The sequence below is a fragment of the Ceratotherium simum genome, chromosome 15 (assembly GCF_057802395.1).
Source record: "Ceratotherium simum simum isolate JZ-2026a chromosome 15, ASM5780239v1, whole genome shotgun sequence".
NCBI lineage: Eukaryota > Metazoa > Chordata > Mammalia > Perissodactyla > Rhinocerotidae > Ceratotherium > Ceratotherium simum.
The window spans coordinates 18248643-18273180 of record NC_141914.1 but is presented as its reverse complement, the minus strand read 5'-3'; the positions used below and the strand labels follow the sequence as shown (position 1 = coordinate 18273180).

Here is a 24538-nt window from a genome sequence, read left to right as displayed (position 1 = left end):
CCCTGAAGCCTAAGCCAGTAACGAGGAAAGCTGAAAACCAAACCAATTCTTCCCACGAAGTCCCCAAACTGTGGAGGAATTGGCAGCACTTATACTACTGGAAGGAGGAGGAAAATCAGAGGGGGAGGGGCAATAAGATAAGAGAAATTGAATGCTGTTTAAAAGTGAGGTAATCCCTAGATCCTTTCCTCTCTCTATGCCCCTCTCCAACTCTTCTTGACTAAACTAAGCACAATAATTTAGGTCATTCTCTGGAGAAAGTAAAACAAGGTCTCTGTACTGGGGGATAACAAATACAGTTGAGGGTCAGATACATGATGTTTGCACATTAAATAATAATACCCCAGCCCCAGCCCTAATTTTCCACTGAGACTTCAGAGTATTGGCAGCCAGATTTTACCATCTGTGCAGAATATTGTATGACTCTTTCCTGGGGAAGATAACTAAAAAGGAAGATCTAAAAAAAAAAAGTCTTCATAAAATAAATATCTATGAGCCTATACTGATATAAATAAGTGATTGAATAAATAAATAAGTGTAGGAAGAGATGAATCTCCAATGCAGAAGGATTCCAGATAATCTATGTAGATACTGTACCTTTCAGGAGGTAGAACATAACTCTCCACTCAAGTGTGGCCTGCTCATAGTGACTTCCTTCCAAGGAGGACAATGTGGAAAGAGAGAAGAAAAAGAGTAACTATATGGTGGAGATACCTGACAAACACAAACCCCTCAGGTCAGTGTCAATAGTGACAAGTCATGTTGATAGCATGTACCCTTCTTAATATGAGGTAATAAAAAATGGCACTTTACCTCTGTGGTTTCCTCCCAAAACCCTTAACCCTAGTCTAATCATGAGAAAAGCATCAGATAAATTCCAATAGAGGGACCTTCTACAAAATACCTGAGCAGTACTCCTCAAAACTATCAAAGTCATCAAAAACAAGGAAAATCTGAGAAAATGTCATAGTCAAGAGGAGCCTAAGGAGATGTGACAACTAATGTGATATCCTGGATGTGATCTGGAAAAGACAAAGAACATTAGGCAACACTAAGGAAATATGAATAATGTATGGACTTTAGTAATAATAAAGTATCAATATTAGCCTATTAATTGTGACAAATGTACCATCCTGATGTAATAGGTTAATAATAGAGGGAAATTGGTGTGGAGTTTATGGAAAGTCTGTACTGTCTTTGCAATTTTTCTGGAAATCTAAAACTGTTCTAAAAAATAAAGCTTATTTTAAAAATAATAACTAAGTAAGTAACTAACTAAATAATGGGGAGAAACGAGCTGTGATATTCCTCCAAGAAACAGCACAGCCAGGTTATCCTACAAGAAAGCTCCCAGTCAAGGAGTTCCACCTACACACTCAGAATTTCCAAACGTCATTTTTTACGTCATTATACAAGTTGCATTTATTTTAACTTGCCAGTATTTTAGAAATCACCTTTCCATGTTAGTCCATATAAATCTAATGTTTTGATTTTCCCTTGCTCTATAAAAAATTACCCAAACCTCATTGGCTTAAAACAACAATCATTTTATTATATCTCAAAATCCAGGAATTTGGACAGGGCTTGACTAGGTGATTCTTCTGTTCCATGTAGTGTTGCCTGAGGTTGCTCCATGCTATTCAGCCCACAGTTAGGCTGGTCTGGAGGGTCCAGGTGGGCTTCACTCACTTGTCTGGCACCTTGACAGGATGACTGGAAGGCTGGGCTCAGCTAGAATTCTTGGCCAGAGTACCCATACATGGCTTCTCATGGTAGTCAGACTTCCGACATGGCTCCTAGAAAGTCTTCCAAGAACTCACTTATATTTTATTCCCAACATTAAATATGAATAGCATATGAAGATTCCCAGATATCTAAGGAATGCCTCTAACACGAAAGAGAGAAACCAGAATAAACAAACTGATGAAGGCAAGTTGACGAAAAGAGAGAGGATTTGAATAGAAGAAAACTTTTAAATATTATTAATATTCTTAGACAAGAGAAGATATTGCACCCATAAAACAGGAGGTCTTGGAAATTTAAAACATATTAGTAGAAATGAAAAACTCAATAGGCGTATTGACGTTAAAAGCTGAGAAAATCTCCCAGGAAGTGGAGGCAAAAGAGAAAAAGATGGAAGATAGAAGAAAGAAAGATTACATTACAGAACTAGTCCAAGAAACTTACCATCCAAATAATTACAGAAAAAGAAAGTAGAGGAAAGAGAAAGGAGAAAGTCATCATTGAAAGAGTTCAGTAAAAATTTCCTGACCTGAAGAATGAGTTTCCAGGTTGGAAGTGTTAAAAGCACAGTAGAATAAAGTAGACGACCCCAAGGCTCTTCACTTTGAACTTTCAGAACATTGGGATGAAGAGAAGAACCAGTAAACATCCAAGTAGGAAAAAGAAGGAAAAAACAAGTCTCATTCACAGGATCAGATAAAGTGATTTTGGACTTCTCAATAGCAAAACTGGGATTTAGAATTCAATGGGAAATATCTTCAAAGTTCTGGAGGAAAATTATTTCCAATCTAAAATTCTCTACTCAACAAAATTGACTTTTTTTCTTCCTCTCATATTTAATTGATAGACATAAAATTCATAAAATAATTTACACGTCTCTTATCTTAATCAAGAAGTTACTGGAAGATGTGTTCTATCAAAACAACTAAATAAACAGAAAAAGAGAAAGAGAAGGACTAGATAAAATAGAAGACTGAACCCAGGACAGAGGGAAAGAGAGGTAACAGGATTATACCCTGCAACAGATGTAAAAAGCAAATGGTTTAGAATGGGCTAGATGCTATTCCCTGCACCGCCATTTATTAACTGAGATTCCTTGAGCAATGTAATTGACCCATCTGTGACTCACTTTCCTCTTCTGTACAATGGGGACATTCAGAGTACCTACCTTGCGTGGATTGTTGTGAGAAGTCAATCTAATAACACACGTAAATATATCTGAGGCATGCCTGCCACAAAACAGGTGGTCAACAAACATTGGCCTTTACCATTTATTGTTGAATCCTCTTCCGTCTTTTCTCTCTATTCAGTCTCTATTAAAAGTAACCTGAATGTATTTGCTTATAACTTCCCCAAATGCAAGCCACATTGTTTCCATTTTATCAATTCATAAATCTGAGCTAGACTAAAGATTCCATTTAAAGTGCTTCCTAAAGCCTTCAAAACCTGCAAACAATTATAAAGAGATGAATAATAAGCAAAACAATTCCTTCCACTTCGTAAAATACCATTGAAATCATCTACATTTGCAAGTTATCCTAGATAATAAAAGCAGTGATACTTGACTGTTAACCCAGTAGCATAAAATACAAGGAAAACATAATAAAATGTAGGGATTCTGCACCCTGCTGACATAATAACTAAACTGAATAGAAAGTCAAACTGACAAAGAAGGCCAAATTCCTAACTTTATGACCCGCATGGAGGAATGAGCCAAAGTGTAGGACGACCATTGGAGTCTGAAATCTACCTGAGGGGTTCACTGTCGGTATTTTCATTGTGTGACTTATTTGGTGGGTATCACAAGATTATAAATGTTGAGAGTATTACTGTTAGTGTTTCATAAAAGCAGAGTTGGTATTTCTCTTAAATATGTGAGTGTAAAAACTGGTACCACTGCTTTCTTAAGTGTCTGATTTTATTACATCTCAGGGTTTTATTATACCCAGGGATCTCTGGTTTTCTAATAGCAGTCCCTAAGGCACTAGTAACAACGCATTTCTAAAATGCATATATTTTGTGAAATAAGGGCTAATATAATGAGCAGGCTCACACACAAATAGAAATAAAAACTTCCCTTTCTACCTTCTTCCTGCCATCCCATGCACTGTTCAGGATTGCTCTGGGCACTGCTCCCAACCCGTGTTTCCAAAGGGTAATCCAGCACGGAGAACTTTGTGACACATGTGAAAGATAGATTACAGAAAATGATATTATTCAGGTTATAGCAATAAGAAGAGGGAAGGGAACCCAGGTTTTTATGGGGACAGGGAGTCATCAGCACCTTATGGAAGTCATGAGGAAGGATGGGGATGAGTCTTACCCCATATTATATGAGGGCACTGGGCCCTTTGCAGTCAGCCATTTCCTGGAACATAAAGAGGGGTGGATTTACTAACCATTCTTGCTTTCCAGGAACTCAGGGCTTAGATAAAGTTCAACATTTTCAATGTGGTCTTCTTCCCACTTAGAAGGTTAACTCAGTAAATTATACCTCAATCAGTGCTTTCCTCGGAGTGGACATTCCCAGGACCCTCCTCTTTATTCCGTGTATCTTGCAATTATTAGCCCACTTGATTCAGGAAAAAAAAAAAGTCTCACATCCTATCCTTCCTTATTCCATTTTTGTGCCTAGTAAATATAGTAATAGCAATTGCAGTAATAATAATAACAACAACAATAACAATATCAAGAATAATTTGTAACAGTTATTGATTGTTTTCCATATGCCAGACACCTTTGCATGTAGTGATTTATTACGTCTAAAAACAATCCAATGGAGATATTGAGACTTAGGTGAAATAATTTGCCTAACTTATTATAGCTGATGTGTTGTGAAACTGAGATTTGAACTTCCTCTGTCTACTCTTGCCAATTACACTGTCCTAACTTCAGAATCCCATACCACACAACAACAAATGCACCTTGGGGACACAGCCCACTGTTAGTTAGGGACGGCCTTGGAATCATTTACAAATGCTGAGAGTGGTAGTGAGGGAAAGTCTTTGTGGCTTAGGGAAACAACTCTCCCACCTAAGTTTAATTTTATGGAGCAGAGTGAGTTAACGTCAAAGTCTGGCCTCGTGCGTGCTGTACTACTCAGGCATTCCTGTGGGTTGTCTCAGAATTTCTATTTTATGGAAACACCTTCAAAAGCTCCATGGTAATTAAGTAAGAGGGAAGTTATATTATTCAATGATTAGTATGCACTACTTGTCTAATACAATCATTTTTAAAAGCAGAGTTCAAAGTTATATACATTTTTATGTGTCTAAATATATAAATTATAGGCTCATTATGATTCCAATTCAACAAGTATGACTTTAAATACAAATCACCAGAGATAAGAATTGTCAATATTCTAATTGCTTTTATTTCATTTATCCTTTTCTCTTTTCTGAATTTTTGGTACAGAACAGGTGTTTTTTTATATTCGTAAAACATACGGTGAAAATATTTCTGTTTCTAGACTTCTCTACCCTACATCATTTACTGATCCTTCAAGTTTGCTATTTCGCAGGGGGTGAGAGGTAGGGTGTGACTTGAGATGGAGAGAGAGAGCGCATGACTTTTATTTTAAACATTTCTGAATACAAATACTCTTTTTTCTATATCTTCTACTTAAAAACAAGTCATTCTGAATATCCATTCTAGAATTTCCTTTGGCTTTTCATACCAGCTCTTTTATCTGATTCTGTACTAGATGCTCTGCAGCCTCTCTCTCTCTTCCTGTCTTTCTCCTCCTCTATCTCTTTCTCACTGTTTCTCACACTGAGATTTTATATGCTTCTTGCTCTCTGCTTCACACTCTCTCTCATGCTTCCCTTATTTATTATTTCTTGTAGATACATTTCTGTTTTGCTTCATCCACCTGAATGCCTGAATGCATTGAAAAACAAAAGGCGTCTGAACACTGGAATTTCAGAAGCTTGAACTCATTAGTACATAGGAAAGTATTTCAAAATCTCCTCTCAGAGCCACAGAATTATCAGGGATATGTATATAACACTGAAACTCAAATTTAAAATGTCAAAGGCTAAGTCGTGGCAGCTATTTAGGTAATGATTGATTGAAATGTATAAAAAAAAAAAACATTTTACTTGAATCAATTATTGATAAATCCAATAGACTGTAAATTTCTGTTATTGAAATAGCCTTGTGTGGAGTAGAGGAGAAATATAGATATAGATATGGACATAGTATGGGGTGGGTTAGCCCAGGTGTTTGAAAGATGATTCCCTGGAAAGACAGCATAGTTAACTTCTGTGATGGTTCTCTTTTCAAACCAAATTCTCTCCTAAGTCCTTTCTAATTACTAACAATTTCCAGGAGTTCCCAAACCTGCCTTGTGGATTCCACTAGATCCAGTCTTTCTAACTGCAAACTTCCTAGGTTGGTTCCTATGTTTCTAAAAATCTTAAGATATCACGAGCTGTGGATCAAAAGATCCATCTATTAAAATACTAAAAGGTTGAGTAGGGATTGTAACATTTAATTGTTAAATGAATGACTTTTTCAGATTGTCAGCCATTCTAATTCCTAGATCTTTTATTAGGTTTCTTGTCATAGTCATTTGGAAGCTCACTGCCCATCCTCACACCCCTCCTTTGAGTTTTAAGGGAAGGATATACTAGCTGTTTTAGACTGTGTAGTCAGGCCGAATTCTGTTTTTCTCTCCCATCGTGCCCTCCATCGTATATTTGAGCCCTTTGTTAAGGTGCTCATATTTGCATACTCTCTATAACTAAAAGAGAATTTGGTTTTGATCAGTTGTGGTTCCAAGATCCACATTTCTAAGGAGTATCCCTATCCTGATCTTGCACTTCCTTGTTAAATGCATTTGCAGAGCTCTGCTTTCTCTGTTTTAGTTATTCAGCATTCCAGGTTAGAATGCAACTTTCTGTTTTGGTATCCAGCTACGGAAGTCTTATCCCTGCAAGAAAGCAGGCCTTATCAAGAGCACATGGCTTCTATCCAGGTAGATTCCACTGAGTAATTATCTTTCACACACCAGAGGAGAAGCTGTCTTGTGTTATCTAAACCCTGCTATTCATCTCCCTATCTTTGCCTCTGAAAATTCAGTGCTACTTAGAAGAAGCAGAGTGGCTTTCACATGCTGCCAACTTGTTGCTGGAATCCGCTTGATTTTGCATCAACATCCATTACAGAGACTGCCTCAACCTCACTGAAAACACATTTTAAAACAGCCAGTCAATCTATCTTTTTCATTAGAAAACTCTTATCAGAAGAGCAGTGAAAAGGGAGCAAATGTCATTACCCAAATTAATTGATAAATTAGCAGAATTAATGAAACAGAAAAGAAACAAATAGTCTTGCAAATAACATACTAAACAAATTTTTCATAACCTATGGCAAAAAAAATGAGAGTTTTTTTAAAAAGGGGAGAAGGAAGGAAAAGAAAAGATCATAAACTGTATCACTTTGTAAAAATCTACTTTTCCATAGGGTATTATAGCGCCAAGTTTTAAAGCAGGGACATTTTGAAATCAACATTTATTGTGATTCTAAATAACTTTTTGAATACTCTAATAGCATTGATGAAAAGGAAGAATTAACTCCCGGCTCAGTGCAAATTCATGAACCCACAGGTATCAGGTATTGCCTTCTGTTAGGCACCAATCAGAGACAATAAAACTTCTTATTGATCAAAGGAAGACATTTACTACCTGTGCTACCATTTCTCAAGGGTGATGTCTGCTCGGCTATACAGCAGTCCACAACCAGCTGTCTTACAGTCAGCTCCAAAACTGTTTATATTGAGAGGGCTGTGCCTAGCAGTTAGTAGACTACATGAGAAGCCGGGAGGTCTTGGTGGCGGTTAGTCCTCTCACATCATGCTTCTACTGTGACTGGAATAGAGTTAAAAGATTGGCTGGCAATTCTCATTCTTTTATCCCATACTGTGTATCACCAGCTGTGGCAAAAAATATTTTCTAGTCAAACTGAAAAATAGTTCTTCCTTAGCCAAGAGCTAGCTATCCCACACCCCAGTCCAACTTTCAAAAGGCTTTTTGATAATAGATGGCTCTTCTGGGGTTGTGCCTGCTGGTGCTCAAGCAATCTCTTGCCCTATTTCTAACACTTGAGTCTGCTATGAAAGCATCTGGAACACCCAGGTAACAGCTTGTTTAATGCTAAGCTCCTGCTATGGTTGTGAGTATGTTTCATGAGGATGGAAAGTAAAAATGTGTTTGTTAAGTCAAGAACGATTCTGGCCTATAATATATTCTTACTAGCTTTTCATCTGACATTGAATGGAAATGGTATAGCTATCTATAAGGTCTTTTGGGGAGATTTTGGTCTGATCTCACACCCAGCATCACCCACTGGAGAGGTAGAGTGAGCAGGTTTAGTATTGTAGAGTAACAGACGATAGTTAATTGCATTTTCCCATTTTAAGAAATTTGCAGTAGTTCAGTTGTGGGTGGTCTGCAAAGATCACTCTGTAGCAAACATGTTATTTTCTACAATATCTTTGTCCTGTGCAACCCTGGTATCTGACCTTCTGTGCTGTTAAAAAATGAAGGATTTAGGCACAAATAATGTAATAGAAGGGGTTAATAGCTGATGTAAAATCTCTTCTAATCTTCCTTGTAAAATAATATTAAATTCCCTACATGATGGACAAAGAATGGGTGAGCTGTGGGGAAGAACAGAAAATGCAGGCCTGGTTTGCTTTTGTTGTTGGCTTGCTGAATTTTTTTTTTTTAATATTGCCTCAGGCAGATTTGCATCTAACCTTAGCCTCCCAGAAACACACTTTACTACACAATGGAGAATGTTCTCCACTTATTTGTTGCTTGAGGCTAACAGGCTGAGCTGTTTTGCATTGAATATGTATCTTTTGATCTTGCTTTATTTTCCTCCTGCCATTTTTGTTGCTGCTAAGCGCTGATGATTAGGAGGAATCTGTAAGTGAAAACTGCCAAAGGGCTTCCAAATGATGAGATTGGATTCACCGGCCAGTGCTCACACTGAGTTCTGTGGGGGCCACCGAGGTCCTATAAGGAACTCAGTGATTGAGAAAGAAATCAGCTTAGGTTCACTTAAAGGAGCATCTACTTAATGAAAAATACTTTCTTTGCAATCTTGAGCTCTAATTTTGGCCTCTAAGAGCAGATTTTTTAAAGTTCCTATTTCCACAGTATTCTGTGATTTAAGCCTTATACAGAGGTAGAGTGATCCACAGGAAATTGTATATTTGAAATTACCTTTATTGTTAGAGAATTTTTTTATTGAATACGTGCAGGATTTTGATGCATTCAAATCATTTCTGTACTGATATACTTAGAACAGAGAAATTAGGGACTCTGACTTGCTTAACTTTATAGTCTGGCAGGGGTATAATTTTAATGTGAAACATGTGTGACATGACACTAGGTCTTATACTGACAGAACAATGTTCATAAAGATTAAGGGACTCACATTACATAAGAACAGAAGGGAAAGGCATACAAATAAGTAGTTTGCTTAGCTTGATTTGTGTTCTCAGTGCAAAGTGTGGCAAAAAAGAGATGGAATGAGAGGAAGTGACACAGAAAATAGGAACAAAAATATATGATTTATACCATGTCTATTAGGTCACTATATTCTAGTCTCAAAACAGAATAAATATAGTGATTAATACTGTAAAGGATCTAAATAGTCCACTTCTGAATAAGGCCATCCATACCACTATTCCCAGTATATTTGAACATAATAACATATCTTGATGAGCTATATTATTTACTTCCTTTAGTACAGTTCTTTTGGAGAATTGACGGTAACAGAATAGGAACTTTAGAAAATCTTTCCTTAGCGGATAAGAAAGAGCAGGATATGAGAAGTAATAATACATTATTATTCATTTGACTTAGATAAGTCAGCTCTAAATCATTAAAAAAATTTTGTTATTGCTTATTCTTCTCTCATTCTGTATGTTGGGGAAGTTTTGCTTGATCCTGATTGCTGATTTGGACACTGACATCCAGAATGAGGAGATTGTGTCTCATACTAATCAGAGAAAAGAAATGTGGGACAAAATTTACCAATAGTAAAGAATAAACATAGCTGAATAACTATAGTTCCCCCTATTGGCTGGAAGACTCTAGAATGTCTAAATTCAGTGGCCTCCCAGGCAACAAAGCATCAGTGAAGAAAATCCCACTCTATGTACCTCTTTATAACTCTTTCTGGTTGTCATCTTGGTTATATTTTTATCTTGAAGGAAAAAAATAATTGCTAATTTCACAGTGAAGCACGATGGGGATAGAAAAATTTTTAAAGTTCTGTGAGATCAAATTAACCTATTTGTAGAGATGAGCAGTGAGAAAATTGGTTATGACTTAGTCACAGATCCTCTATAAACTCAGAGATTAGGTTATGTTGCTGCAGGTGGTTAGTCCTCAATGTGACATCTGGGTACAGATTAAAAATGTTCATTTGGATCCTTAAATATGAACCTCTAGGGCAAGAGACACCAACAAGGTAATATCAAAGATCATATTCAAGTCCAGACAAGGGGAGGGGCACTGGTGTATTTGAAAACATTTTATATTTTCACTATACAGCATATCTTCAGAAATTATTTGAGTTACAAAGTTTCTATTATGTATTTTATTTCTTTTTTAAAACTTTGTATTTACACATCTATTATAGTGTATCACAGATGTATCATTTAAAAGATATCATCATCCTTTCCAGCAAAGAGAGACATTGAAAATAGCAGCTAATGAAGGAAAATAAGATGGCTGGTTTAGAAAAGACAGATGGCCTTTGATCTGCTACACCTCTCCTCTTTCGAAATCGCTAGGGATAGTAAGATTCTTCCACCTGCAAGACTGAATTAGGAAGGAGACATCTCTAAGAATGTGACATGAGAGGAGAAGGATTCTTGGTGCATTAATTCATCCATTGAACAATTATTGAGGGATCTTATGTGTCAGGCACTTTGTGAGGCAATAGACGTGCAAAGATTGATAAGACGTGGTCATGCTTCACTCTCAAAAGAGAGTGATGAGAGACAGAAAAACAAAGAATGAAAATGCTAGCACAAGCAGGAAAGCAACTAGGGAAATTGGAGATTACGAGGGAGGACAAATCTGAGATGGATTTTGTGTAGTAAGTTGGAGCTTGCCAAATGAAAAAAGTTGCAAAAGATATTTTAGGTAAAAGGAAAATAAGGGCTAGGAAGAATGAGGTTGGAGTCTGAGTAAAGAATAAGATCTATGGCAGAGAGGGAGTGTAATATCAAGAGGCCAGGCTGGAAAGGTAGATTGAGTTGATTTACATTATGCTAATCAATTTGAACTTTTACAAATAAAAAGTACATTTAAACAAAAGGATTGCATGATCAGTTTCATGTATGTTTTGTTCTGTATGAAGGAAGAATGGAATAATTGTAGGTAAGGGATATAATATCAGAGGCCAGAACACCACTTGAAAGGTTATAACACCAGTTGGCAGTGATATTTACAACAGGTGAGAAGGTTCTGAACAATAGCAGTGGCAGTGAGGATGGGGAGGAAAAGTCAATTTCGGGGAAAAATATATATATAAAAGTAATATTTGATCACATAAATGACACGAAGGAGAAGAATGAGACAAGGATAGCTCTGTGGCTACTAGCTTGAGTTAATAGATGGATTTTGATTCTATTAACTGAAACTGGGAATTTAGAAGGACTAAAGTGAGATGTGAAGTGAGTTTCACTTCAAATATGCTGAATTTGAGATGCCTTTGGATATCTATGTGGAACAGCTAAGTATGCCATTTTAGATTTTAATCTGATGAAATGTAATTAAAGGCAAAAAAACTGATGAATGGATGAGAACTGCTCAGTGAGGACAGGAGAGAAGAAAAAAATGCAATCCTGGAGAACAGCAATATATAAAATGTGAGTGGAGAAGGAGGTGCTGATTATGGAAATTAAGAAATAGGGGAGAGCCAGCCCTGATGGCCTAGCGGTTCAAGTTTGGCGCTCACCACTTTGGCAGCCCAGATTCCCTTCCGGGTAGCAGAACCACACCACCTGTCTGTCAGTTGCCATGCTGCGCCAGTGGCTCACATGGAAGAACTAGAAAACTTATAACTAGGATATACAACCATGTACTGGGGCTTTGGGGAGGAAAAAAAAAGAGGAAGATTGGCAACAGGTGTTAGCTCAGGGTGAATCTTTCCCTGTGAACCAAAGAAAAAAAAAAAAAAAAGAAATAGCAGAAGAGTTAGGAGGAGAGAAAAGAAAATGAAGAATGGGTGGTGAATGGTGTTGAAAGCTATTAAGAGATTAAATAAGACAAATACTTAAAGACATTGGATTTAGCAATTAGTGGATTAACAACATCATTCTAAAAGTGGTGTTGGTATAGTGAGAGGAAGGTGGTGTGTTCTTGAGGGAGCATGGACATTAATTAGTCAATATAATATTGACTATTGATATCACTATTATGATTAATATCACCATAATTAATATCAACATTATGTGGACTAAAAATTAGTCAACATAGTTTTGCTGCTACTCAGGTCAGTTCCTGAGCACATATAGAGATTTCATCAGAGTCCCTGGTGCCATGTTAAAAGGTCTTGACCATAAATGGTGATAAGTAATCTAGAAAAATAGAGGAACAATTTCAAAACAATGCCTTATTAATCTCCACTTAGATTTAGCTCTTTTCCTGTCTTTTCATTTAACAACCATATTTTGAGAGTCACTTCGAGAGAAGATGCCTCTTCTGTAATACATTCTCAAAGCTAGAGTGCCCTGGGGACAGAGAAGGTGGAAGTGGAGTACAAATGCTCTCAGGCTAAAGAGATGGTGCATTTGAATCATAGGGGTCTTCTTAGAACTCAGAGTGTGACCTTCACCTTGAAGTATCTGCAACTCCCTCTTTAACTCAGGCTGGTTGTGAAATCCCAGAGTTAAGTTATATGGTGGTTGTAGTAGTATAAGAGGTGATTGACTTTCTCCCTCTCCCAAGTCCAGACTCCAGTTACTTTCTCTCATCACTATGGCCCTCTCAGGGTCAGTGCTTTCTGTAAATTGGGGATTGTAGTCTCAGGTATCATTCTCCAGTTCAAGTAGGCTCAGTTCCTTACAAGAGCTCTCCAGAAGGGCTTTCTTCTCAAACTTATCAGCTCTTGCATTCATCTCTATTCTCTCAGTAACTTCTGAAGCTCTTTTGGATCACTTCATTCCAAGTCCCATTCAAGTCCTGATTGTTGATGTGTTCAAGACAGGCCTTCAAGGAAAGATTTAGGTGAGGAAAAAAAGTGGTGAGGAGACAAAGAAGAAAAACACAAAACTGGGTTGTCACACAAGAATGAAGTACTCCTCATACCAATACCCTTTGGAAGAAAGTACTGGGAAAAAAATAATTTGGGATATAGGAAACATGGGAGGTGTGGTAGGTGGAAAGTGGGTGATGGAAAAACAAACATGGAAGTCAGAAAAATCCCTATGATTATAATTCTCCATGTGAGAACTGTTCTGTGACTTATAAGCATTCATCAGTGGTCTGTCGGCTTCTTGTCAGCTGGGGGAGGGGACCATTGCCTTTGCCTAAGATGAATCTGTTTGGTAATATGTGCTCCTTCGATTTGCAGCTACTAAAGTTTCCTATTTCACATTTGCATCCACAAAGTACATTTAAAAAATAATGTTCGCTGTTTATTTTATATGCCTTCCTTTTACCTCTACCTCTATCAGTGAAGGCAAACTAGACAGCAGAACATTTTTCTAATGGTAGCCGTGATAGTCGCATTACCTATTTATTTATTTATTTATTTATTTACTATACGTTAACTCTGTTACATCACACATGCTGTATGTATTAATTGTCATGTCTTAGGGGGCATAATTTCATCCAAATTGTATCTAAATGGATGCATTGATGAGTCGTATTATAACATGGTTCTGCTCCAATGATAACATTTACATAATACTGTATATGATAAGACTATAAAGTAAGGGGCTGGGTTTTCAAGTGAGACTTATGGAAAACAGTCTCCTGGCTTTATAGCCATGTCTCATACAACAGAATGTTTATACTAAGTGCATTATAATTTATTGTAAGCACTTTTATTTCTCCTTACTGCTGAAATGAAATAAAGAGTAAACTGTACATGGTATAGAGCACAATTTTTTCTTTCTAGAACTTAGCATACTTTTGATATTTACTTTGTAATGACTCAGAAGGTAACAAAATTTTCTTTTAATACCTGTGGAATTGTTTTTAACTGCACAGTGAGTGAAAGTTTTAACTAGAAATTTGAGCCAGGATTCCAAAAGTAATTTTACTTTTTCAAAGGCACAACTCAAGGCAAATTTTTTTCCCTTCTAAATGAGAGAGGTTTTTCACACAGAATGGAAACTCATAGCAAGAATCAAAACGAAAGCAAGATTTAAAATGGTTTCTCATCCTCACTCAACTGAGAAGAGAGGAAAGAGGAGAATCCTTAATTCAAAGGAGAAGAAAGGTTGTACATTCTTGCTACTTTGATGAGAATATAGTTACCACTCATGCACTGAGAAGGAAAAGGAAGGGCCTTCTTCTTGTACCCCAACAGCCCACAAATCATAGAGTATGCATCTTCAGATAGAGGAGGAACCCCACTTCTGTCAAGCAGATCTCAGCAGATCACAAAGTACAGCATGGACCAGTTGTTGTCCTCTGTTCAGGCTGCCCTGAAGAGAGCCATGTGTGGGCTCTAACTGGATCTGACTGAAAGTGGTGAGACATTTAAGGCCTGAACTGCCTATGTCCAATATGCCAAAAATCCTTTAAAAATGTTCCAGAGATGGTGTTAGAGCCTTAATTTACACTGCTGCACTATAACTATCCCACATCACCCTGCTTCCAATTTAACATTTACTGGCTTTAGAGGACCAACTACTGAGCAAGGGGACCAGAGGAACCAGAGGGACCAGAGGGGTATCAGATGCAAGAGAACCCAGGCCCCTAAAAGGAGGTTTCCCTGGAGATGCCTGTTAATATGCAAGGAATTAGATTAAACAATATCTGGAGGTTGTTGGATTTAGCCCAGAAACGGTATTTCTACAGAATGTCCAAGATTCAAATTATGACAAGTGATGGAGACAAAATTTATTAGGTTCTTCCAAAGCTCCTAGGTACTCTAAATACTTTAGCCTGTTTAATAATTACAAGCATATGAGAAGGTAGTTATTATTTCTGTTTGAGGAAGACAAACACTGAAGCTCTTCAGTAATAGTGGACACATTGAGGGCTAGGCACTGTTCTATGTGTTTAAAATTAACCAATTTAAACATTACAACTGCCCATTGAAATAGATACTATTATAGTCTTCATTTTACAGATGAGGAAACCCAGGCACAGAGAGGTTAAGCAAATGTCCCAAGATCACAGAGTATGTGACGGAGCTAGAATGCAGAGTAGGAAACTGGCTTCTCAGCCTGAACCCATAACCACCCCACCATGCTGCCTGTCTTTGCTAAGTAACTTGCCTAAAGCTACTGAACTATGGAACCCATGACTTTTCCACTTCACCATTGACAAGAAAATGGAGAATCTTGAGTTATGGTGTGATTAAGATGAGGATTTATTTTCTAAACTGATCGAGACTCTTGGAAAGAACCTAGAAAAGCTGTTTTCAACCACTTATGAATGTTCCTGGGATGGATCCTAACTCCAGCTGTGACTGGGATAGAAATCAGTTCTCTTTTTAGAATTTCTGGCTTCTAGAATTTTTTCTGTTTATTTCTTCTATGTGAATGTAGAGATGATACAATTGATGTGACACCAAGAGGAGCACTAACTGTCCTAAAGTTAAGTGTTTGTTGAGATGTCCTCATCACTTAATTTGGTGGTTCTGCTCCTTCTCTGCATGCCATTCTTCTCTCCTGTACCGTCTGCATGGATGTGCACTTATTCTGCTTCTTCAAGAAGATGAACCTGAAAATACAGCAAAACGTATGTCATCTATACACTTGCATAAGAATGCAGATATAGATGGACAAGGTGCTCCCTATTGATGGTACGAGACAGAAGCATGTCTAGGGAGGAGTTTTCATTGCTCCAGGGATGACACAGACTGTCCTGGCTTTACCATTTGCCATTGTGGATTCTTTTTTGCTCTAATAGGTGATGAATCATTCTATTAGGGAGCAACCCATTCACAGAAAGGGTGCTTTGTCAGTATAGCACATGTAAATAACTAATGCGAATTGAGAATTTAAAGAAATATGTGATTGATCAGAGAGTCTAGGTAATAATACATATTTACTGGGTGTCATCACACTCTATAAGGAAATAAACTTTTTGAATGACTTAGGGCAATCAGTGTTTTTCCTTTATAGTCATCCCTGTATATGACTATTTGCTTCTTGTCTACCATACTCTACCATGAGAAGTATGAGTATAAGCATAGATATTGTTTTACAGCTTATGAAATGTTTCCATTTGCATCATCTCGTTTGATTCATAGAACTACCCTAAGAGTAGTTCTAAGAGGTTAGGTCAAGTATCATTAGCCTCATTTTACTTATGAAAAAACTAAGATTCAGAAAGGCTAAGTGATTGACCTGTGTTCCAATAGGAAATAGGCTGAAGACCAGAACTAAAATCAATTATCTTCAGGAACTAAATAGTATGCCTTTTACCCTGACACTCCATCCGCAGTGTACAGAGTCCTGAATCATTGTGACTAGTAATAGATTCACATGAATCTGCTTCCTATGGTTTACTACCTCTGTGTTCTCACCCTCCCCTGAAAATCCATCATGACTTCTGTGTGTGTGCATATACACGTGTGCAGGCAGGCACCTGTACATGAATGTGTGCAAAGGAACCAGGGTGAGGGGAGATGATCATACCATGTAAATGCTGTCTTGGTGTTAATTGGACTACAATTCAATATGAATCTAGAAAAATAAGTCATCATCAAACTAAGACCACTTTCTGATTCAAGAGGATCAAGATTAAGAAAGCAGATATGCACAAGAACAAGAGAATGAGACCAAGAGAGTAGGCAGGGTCAAAGCCAGAAGTCAAGTCTAGAAAGAAGTAGAGATGGGAGCAAGGCAGCCAGAGAGCTGAAGCTTCTTGTTGTAGGCAAGGCTAGCAGAAGCACCTAAGGCAGCAGTGAATCCCCAATTCTCTTATTTCTTGCTCAGTTTAATCTTAGAACATGGTAATGAAGCAGAGATGACCCAAAATGATTAATAATTCAAAGCTCTTTAAATTTAGTATTTATTTTTTTAATGTGTTTGCGTATGTGTGGTTGGAATTCATTATACTTAAAATAATACGATAAAGTCAGACTAAGGACTTCTGACTCAGGAGAATCTGGGATATTTCCATGATCCTTTATTCTATCCTCTGCTTAGAACTTTTTCTGATTCCACACATTAACACTGGGAATGAACAGCATTAATTAGACCAAGTATCTTTCCTTCTAGATTCTATGATAGTTTTGCTGATTCGCTAAGGTTTTTGTTTGTAGGGTTAAAGTTACAAAGCAAACAGAATCAAAATAAAGGCCCAACAGATTCTTGAAAACTTCCTTCACATACACATCTTGAATCATCCCACATCCTATGAAAGAAGGAGAATCATAATGTGAAAAAATAATAAAGGCTAGTAAATAAAATAGCTTTCCTTTGATTAAAGGCGAATAATTTCCTTAAAAATCAATTTTACGCCAATTGAGTTGATTCTCCCTTATCTGTCCTGGGTGTTATGGACCCATTTATATACAGGGAAAAAACCCAAAACGCTAACATTAAATGATTTCTCCAGTATTAAATCAAGAAGCAACCAAGTTATAGCTTTCTCATTCACCATCAACAGTGTACAAGTTTATATTGATGTATAATTTTGATACTAAAATGAAACAACAAAGGGGCATGATTCATTAACTACTTATAACCAGAGCATCACTAGACTTCATTGTAGTATTTCTGTCATGAACTTGACTTATAATTCAAAGACTTTGGCAATTAAGTGCCTGTAAATTAAGAAGTATATGCTCATGGAAGCACTATTGTACTGTAGATGTTTGCCCTGTGTTTCCAGATATTTACACCCAGAGTCCAAGGTCTAACTCAGGATTTTTCGACTTTGGCCCTGTCAACATTTTAGATGGGGTATGTCTTTGCTGTGGAGGGTATCCTTTACATTATATGATGTTTAGCAGCATCCTTGGCCTCTACTCACTAGATGCCAGTAGCAACCTCCCCCTTCCAGTGGTGACAACCAAAAAATGTCTCCAGATATCACCAAATGTCGTCTGGAAGCACAGATTGCGCCAACTTGAGAACCACTCACCTAACTGTTCTTTCTTAATTTAAGAAACAAGTCTCTCTTACCCATTCAGTTCTACTGCCCCTAGTTTTTATAATTAAAAAGTATGAGGATAGCTAATTGGTGAAAGATTAAGTAAAATGTATTTATTTGTTATCAATGAATAAATACCAGTTTATACTCTTGAGAAATAGAGAAAAGTTTGGATAAAATCTAATGCTAAGTTGGTATATTTTTAGCAGCCAGCAATGCTTGTTAAATATGAAAAGATGTATCTAGTAGCAATTGAACAGGCTTAATATCTGGTAGATGTGTATCACTTATATCATGGATATACTGTCAGTAAATATGTTATTAAGTAATGTATTGATACAAACTGAATTTAGCGTTTCTTCTCTGCCTCCAATTATATTCATCGTTTTGGAAGCATAATCCCCAGACTTATGCAGTATGAGTGGAATTGTCAATGTACCTGTTTGTATAAGTGTGCATAATATACTTGATGTAAAGTGTTTGCAGAGATCCAATGCTTGAGAGTGTTATGGGTGCATTGATTTTTTGTGACAGTTTTATGGATTGAAATATACTGAACAGAGAAGATAAAAATTTATTTGCTCGCCTCACCTGTAATTTTTTAAAACTGATTTTTAAAAAAATCATAGGTTCATAGTTAAGGTAAGTAACCCACCTGATATTTGTGGGTTCATGGTTACAGTGGGCAACCCACTAAACATTTATCTAGTGCTTTATGCTTATTTTTGCTGTTTTTGTTTTGTTTTGTTTTTTTGGTGAGGAAGATTGGCCCTGAGCTAACATCTGTTGCCAAACTTCCTCTTTATGCTTGAAGATTATCCTTGAGCTAACATGCAAGCCAATCCTCTTCTATTTTGTATATGGGATGCCAGCACAGCATGGCTTGATGAGCAGTGAGTATGTCCGCACTGGGGATCCGAGCCCACAAACCCTGGACCACCGAAGTGGAGCGTGCGAACTTAACCACTATGCCACCAGGCCAGCCCCATTATTTTTGCTGTTTTTCACATGTGATATGGGGTATTTAGTTCCCAGGGATGATCTTTCTGCATAGTGGAAACACTGAGCACTTTTTTTTTTTTCTCTCCTTCACTTTCATTTTAATACCATATCCAACAATTCTCTTTAAATTTTTCCTTTGTATCTAATACTTTTAATTATTTCATAAGAAATGTTAAAGTGGTTATCCATCCATTCTGCATCTCTTAGATAACTAACAAATATTTGATAATGGACCTATAGCAATTTGTTAAATTAAATTGAGTTTATTTATTCCACACTTGAGGAAGTGCCTACTGTATGTGTACATGATGAGTTTATGCTTCTAGGCGCTGTGAGGGCTCCGCAGGTGAATTATAGGGAGGGTCACTGTCATTAATAAGCTTATGAGGAAAGATGAGTACAAATAACTGTAATGCAATGTGGAGTCTGATGAGCTCATAAGAAGGAGCCAAGTAAAAGATGGGATGCTGATGAGAGAAGATTTCCTGGAGAGGTGGCACTTTGTGTTATATCCTCATGTCCTCAGCTGCCTGCCAGAAATCCCACCTAAAGTGGGGAACATTGTCTGCCCCTCTCTCTTTGCACCAACACCTGCTCTTTTTAGGGTGCTGTCCTTTCTAAATCCTGGAATGATTTGCAACATGATGAGCTCCTGGAGGAAACAGTCTATTAAATCCAAACAACACATAGCACTTACAGATTTTTAAAATACATCTCTTCACACGTTTCCTGCTTTAGCCAAGGCTGATTTTGAAGATAAAGTCATTAGGTATCCGGTTTTGAGCTAGATTGCCTGGTATTGAAGCAGCATCCTGGGCGGGGGATACTTCATTATTATACTATAATGGCACGGTATGAAAATTCTCATTTACTCTACAGGTATGCCTAGTGCACAGTTAAGCTAACTTACCTTCTAGATGCCAGTTCATGATGCTTACTGGCCAGTCAGTGAGTGCTGGGAAGCAGCATCTGCATTTAATCAGCATTTCCTCTTTTCTGAATAGCTAAGAGTTCTGTGACTACCCTGTGTGATTGGTTATTTTCATTTAGCAAACATAAGTTCTACAAATTGAGACTATTATTTTGACTCTTACCATCTTTTTTCTTTTGTGTACTTCTTATGGTTTAAATCAGTTGCCACCTTAAATCAAGACTTTAAAATTTCTTAAATTAGTTCTGAAATTGTGTTATTCTTTTGCTCATTTTTCAGTATGAAAGTTTTAGTCACACTGTAGAAAGATTATTTTCTAGTTGTAGAGTCAATACATTTACTTTGGAGCTACTGACTGCATAAAAAAAGAACCCTTAAATATCTAGGGAGTGTTTTCCTTTTTAAAAATATAGATTGTGCTCTGGTGCTTGGAGTTGGCTAACCATACTGTGTTAGTAAAAAGTGTGAGTGTATGTGTAAGTGTGTGTATTCTAATATACCTTTTACTTATTTGGAAGTAAAAGATAAATTCAAAAACTAGATATGGATGAAACACAATATGAAAAAAAGATGTTATGTAGATTGTCATAGAAAAATTTTCACATAATACATTGTTTCAGTAGATGCATTTTTATGAGTATGGCAGTTTTCCTGAAATAGTCAATTACTTCTTTAGGTAAGATAGATCTGAACACTCCCAGAGAATAATTTGGAATAATGATCTGTGTGATAATTTTAACTTTTTCATGGACAAAAATTGCTAAAATGTCCGAAGGACCCTAAAGACCAGACTTAGAAACTCTATCTTGTGCTAATAAGGAAATTTGCCCAATTCACTTGTGGGTGTTGTAGGGCTTGGGATAGGGGCAGCGGAGTATAGGTAAGCATATGTCCTCTGTCTGTGCGTGTGACACTGTTAGTTCACACAACAGGCATTCACCAGGTTTAATCTGGTTTTAACATCAGATTAGTTTTTGGAGGTCCCTTAATGAATAAGGCAAAATCTCTGTCTTTATTTGATTTATAGGCCATATTTATGTAAAATATATTATATAGTATTTTTTTCCAAAATGAACATATTAGGGCCATATTCTGGACTAAACAGCATTCAAAGTACCTCTGTATGATGGAGCATATCTGGTTGCTGCTATGTTGAGCTGTATAGATGAGAAAAGTGCAAGGAGAAATGTGATAGGAGATTTAAAATGCATTTTTGGAGGTAAATTTCCATTCTTCTCAGTAGAAAAGAAAAGCAGTAAATCTGTATTGACAACTTCATTTGTGATCTAGAAGAAGACAGCAAATAGCCTATTACTTAATTCGTAATTGATTCTAAGCTGAGAAGTGCTGCAAACACCCTGAAGGACAGAGAAATGATACCACAGAAAGATAGAACAGGAAAAGTAAAGTTGAGTCTAGAAAGAAGCAACAAGCACCCATGAAGTTAGCTTTGCTCTCCCCTATGGAGAAGTTCTAAATTATCAAATGCATATAATTAATCTCAGCAATATCTGCATGGCAGAGAAATACGTATTGGGTAATGGAGATACTAAATAATACCTTAATCTACCTATGTTTATAAAAATTAATAGGTGGAGAAGAAAAGAAAGACCTATATCTCGTGGCACCTAACTAATTAAATAAAATTCTCATGCTAAATAAAATATACAATTCACCTGAAAATAATGGGATAAGGAAATATTTTGTACCATAGGTAAGGTATTTTTAAAAGATTTTTCCTTCTCCTTCTTTTAAAAGAGATGAGTTGGCCTTTGTATCCCTACAGTGGACAACCTGGTGATTATGCATCCATTTTCTACCTATACATGGGTGTAGAATCTCTATTCTTGGCTGTTTTGACCTGAGAGAGGAACTGGATTTGACTCGGTTTGGAAGATACAGGGGAGCAGGGTGTTTTAATTGTTTGACTGTCATGCTCCTGGCTCCTTCTGTCCATCCCTCATGCCCCAGAGCACTGAGCAGCTGGCTCTGCAGCTGTGAACAGGGTCTAGGACAATCTCCCTGTGGAGCAGACATAAATCTTGCCAAAGAGATACAGAGAGAAGTTTTTTTGCTTGATTTTTCCATTTCCAGATTCTTGCTGGAATTGAAAGAGAAAACGGCACTCACCATGAAGTGTTTACTCCTCTTCATTAATCTGTGTTCTTTGCCTCTTTCTTTCAAGTTTCAGAAAGAGACCCTTTTAGGTTTCTAAAATAGGTAGTCATTCAAATAAACATTTTTTCTTCCCCTTCCTTGGAGTAGGAACTACAAAATTGGTTTCTTCATTTCCCGTGAAGAATTGAATTTATTCTAATATGCCAGAAGTGCTGGTAGCAAGCTGTCTCACCAGCAGACAACCTGCTGCCCTCAGCAGCTGGAACCAGACTTAGACAAGATGACATTAGCTTTGATTTCCTTGACACAATACCTCTCTACTTTCTCTTGGACCTGCTCACATACTTTCCACTCCTGGGAGTAAGCATTCTAAACTCACAAGGATCAGAAGCAAACTCTGAAATCTGGTCTGATTCCTACGGCAGTGGAACATAACTTGAATCTACCATCACACAAGAATTTAAGACTTATGAAAGAATAAATACAGTTCAAAACTGAGTAAATGTGCCACGTTATGAATCGTCTAATTCTCAGAGTTACTTAAACAGATGGAGTTCTGTGTGAATGACCTTTTCCTAGACAGGAAGAAAATAATCCATGGGAATTTAACTTTAACCTATTTAACTTTATTTGCCTGCATTTTTCATACTGATTGTTAAATTAAGTCTAATATAATGACATCCATCCATTGGATGGTAATTAGATCTTAAAGGAGAAATAGTGACGATACTTAGGACTCTAAGCAATGGCATGGTAATAATTCACCCTGCATATAATTATTTTTCTTGATTGGTCCAATCATGTGGAGAATGACTGCAGATGCATGTATGGCTAAGGCTCTAATGTTGTTATTCTGCTCCGCCAGGTGCATTGTAGAAGACAAGAACTCAAAGGTGGCCTGGTTGAACCGTTCTGGCATCATTTTTGCTGGGCATGACAAGTGGTCTCTGGACCCCCGGGTTGAGCTGGAGAAGCGCCATTCTCTGGAATACAGCCTCCGAATCCAGAAAGTGGATGTCTATGATGAGGGTTCCTACACTTGCTCGGTTCAGACACAGCATGAGCCCAAGACCTCTCAAGTTTACTTGATCGTGCAAGGTAAGAAAAGGGTGAGAGAGCTGGTAGTCAGATAATAATCATGATGAACAACGTATTTGCAAAATCCTTTCTGAAAAGAAAATTCCAAATACATTATTGCATTTAAGTATCTATTTTCTCTCTAAAAGAATAGACTTAAAATGAGAGGACTAAGGAGAATGTAGAAAGAGGAGTCTTGCCGCTGTGAGCAGTACCCTTGGTGAGAATGTTTTCTCCTAGCCCTGAGTGTGAAAACACACAGTAAAGACCACAGCTGTTGGGATAAGTTGAAATGGGGACACAAGAACACACAGAATGCTTAGAACTTTGTGAAGCCCACTTTATCACACTGTTAGGAACTGGATGCTTTGCTGAAGGTTTGATTTTTATGTATCCTCAGCTTAAAGAATGTCACTAATTATCTGTTTTTATGATAGTAAATGTTGTTTGGAAAACTAAAAATTTCCAGAGGCCTTGCCAGCCTCTCAGCTGGCCAGGTTTCTTTGTAGTTTGTATCTCCATCTAATGGCAAGTTATTTCTGATCAAATCCAGTGACAAGGATCTGCAAAGTCATTGGGGACAATCTGCTTCTAGATTAGAGTTTCCAAGAGCATATATGAGTCACGGTTTCACAGAATGAAAATCCTAAATGGCATAACCATGCCCCCAAACTATAGCTCTCTTGGGTCCCTTTCCCCATAATCGCGGAATGAGAACAAAGCTGATCAGCTGCACAATTTTATTGCAAACGAAGTCAAACCACCAGCAGTTTCAATCCATCTATTAGGAAAGATCTAAGCACTAACAAATATTAAGGCTATGTTCATGTATTCTTGATTTACAATTTTGCGTAAATTTAATGCAGATTAGGCATGGCCCTAGAGCTCCTGTCAAGATTCCACTGCAGTCAGTGGTGTGGCAAAGTTTGATGGTAGCCTCTATTAATGTGTTATGCAATTGATTATTGCAGTGTTTAAATTATTGCTCTCCCAACTCCTCTGACTAATAGATTGAAACTGGAGTAAAATACATCAGAGACTGCCTGGTGCAAGGGTGGTTTAGTCATGTGACCTCTATCTTGGTCCATTTGTGATGGCTGACAGCTTCATTTTATTGCTTGTAAAAGGCATGTCTACTGACTCGCAAAGTTCCTATCACAGTCAAAGCATAGAATGCTTTCCTTATAGTTTAGTAGAGAGTACTTGAGCTCCATTACAAGAAAACACCAGGACTTGGATCTAAGATAGCCCACTTAAATGTGTAAACATTACTACAGATGCGTAAATATGTAAATGGATTAATTTATCACCTCCCTCAAAACACAACCACGAGCGCGCGCACACACACACACCTCAA

General features: G+C 37.3%; 1 protein-coding gene across 4 annotated transcripts in view; it reads left to right on the top strand.

Moving 5' to 3' along the window:
* LSAMP (limbic system associated membrane protein) overlaps nt 1-24538 on the top strand; it is a 603037-nt gene that overhangs the window by 302189 nt on the left and 276310 nt on the right. For all 4 annotated transcript variants that reach the window (XM_014792226.2, XM_004436551.3, XM_087439642.1 and 1 more), the window contains exon 2: nt 22970-23202. In XM_014792226.2, coding sequence (XP_014647712.1) covers nt 22970-23202 — 233 coding nt within the window. The remainder of the gene's footprint in view (nt 1-22969; nt 23203-24538) is intronic.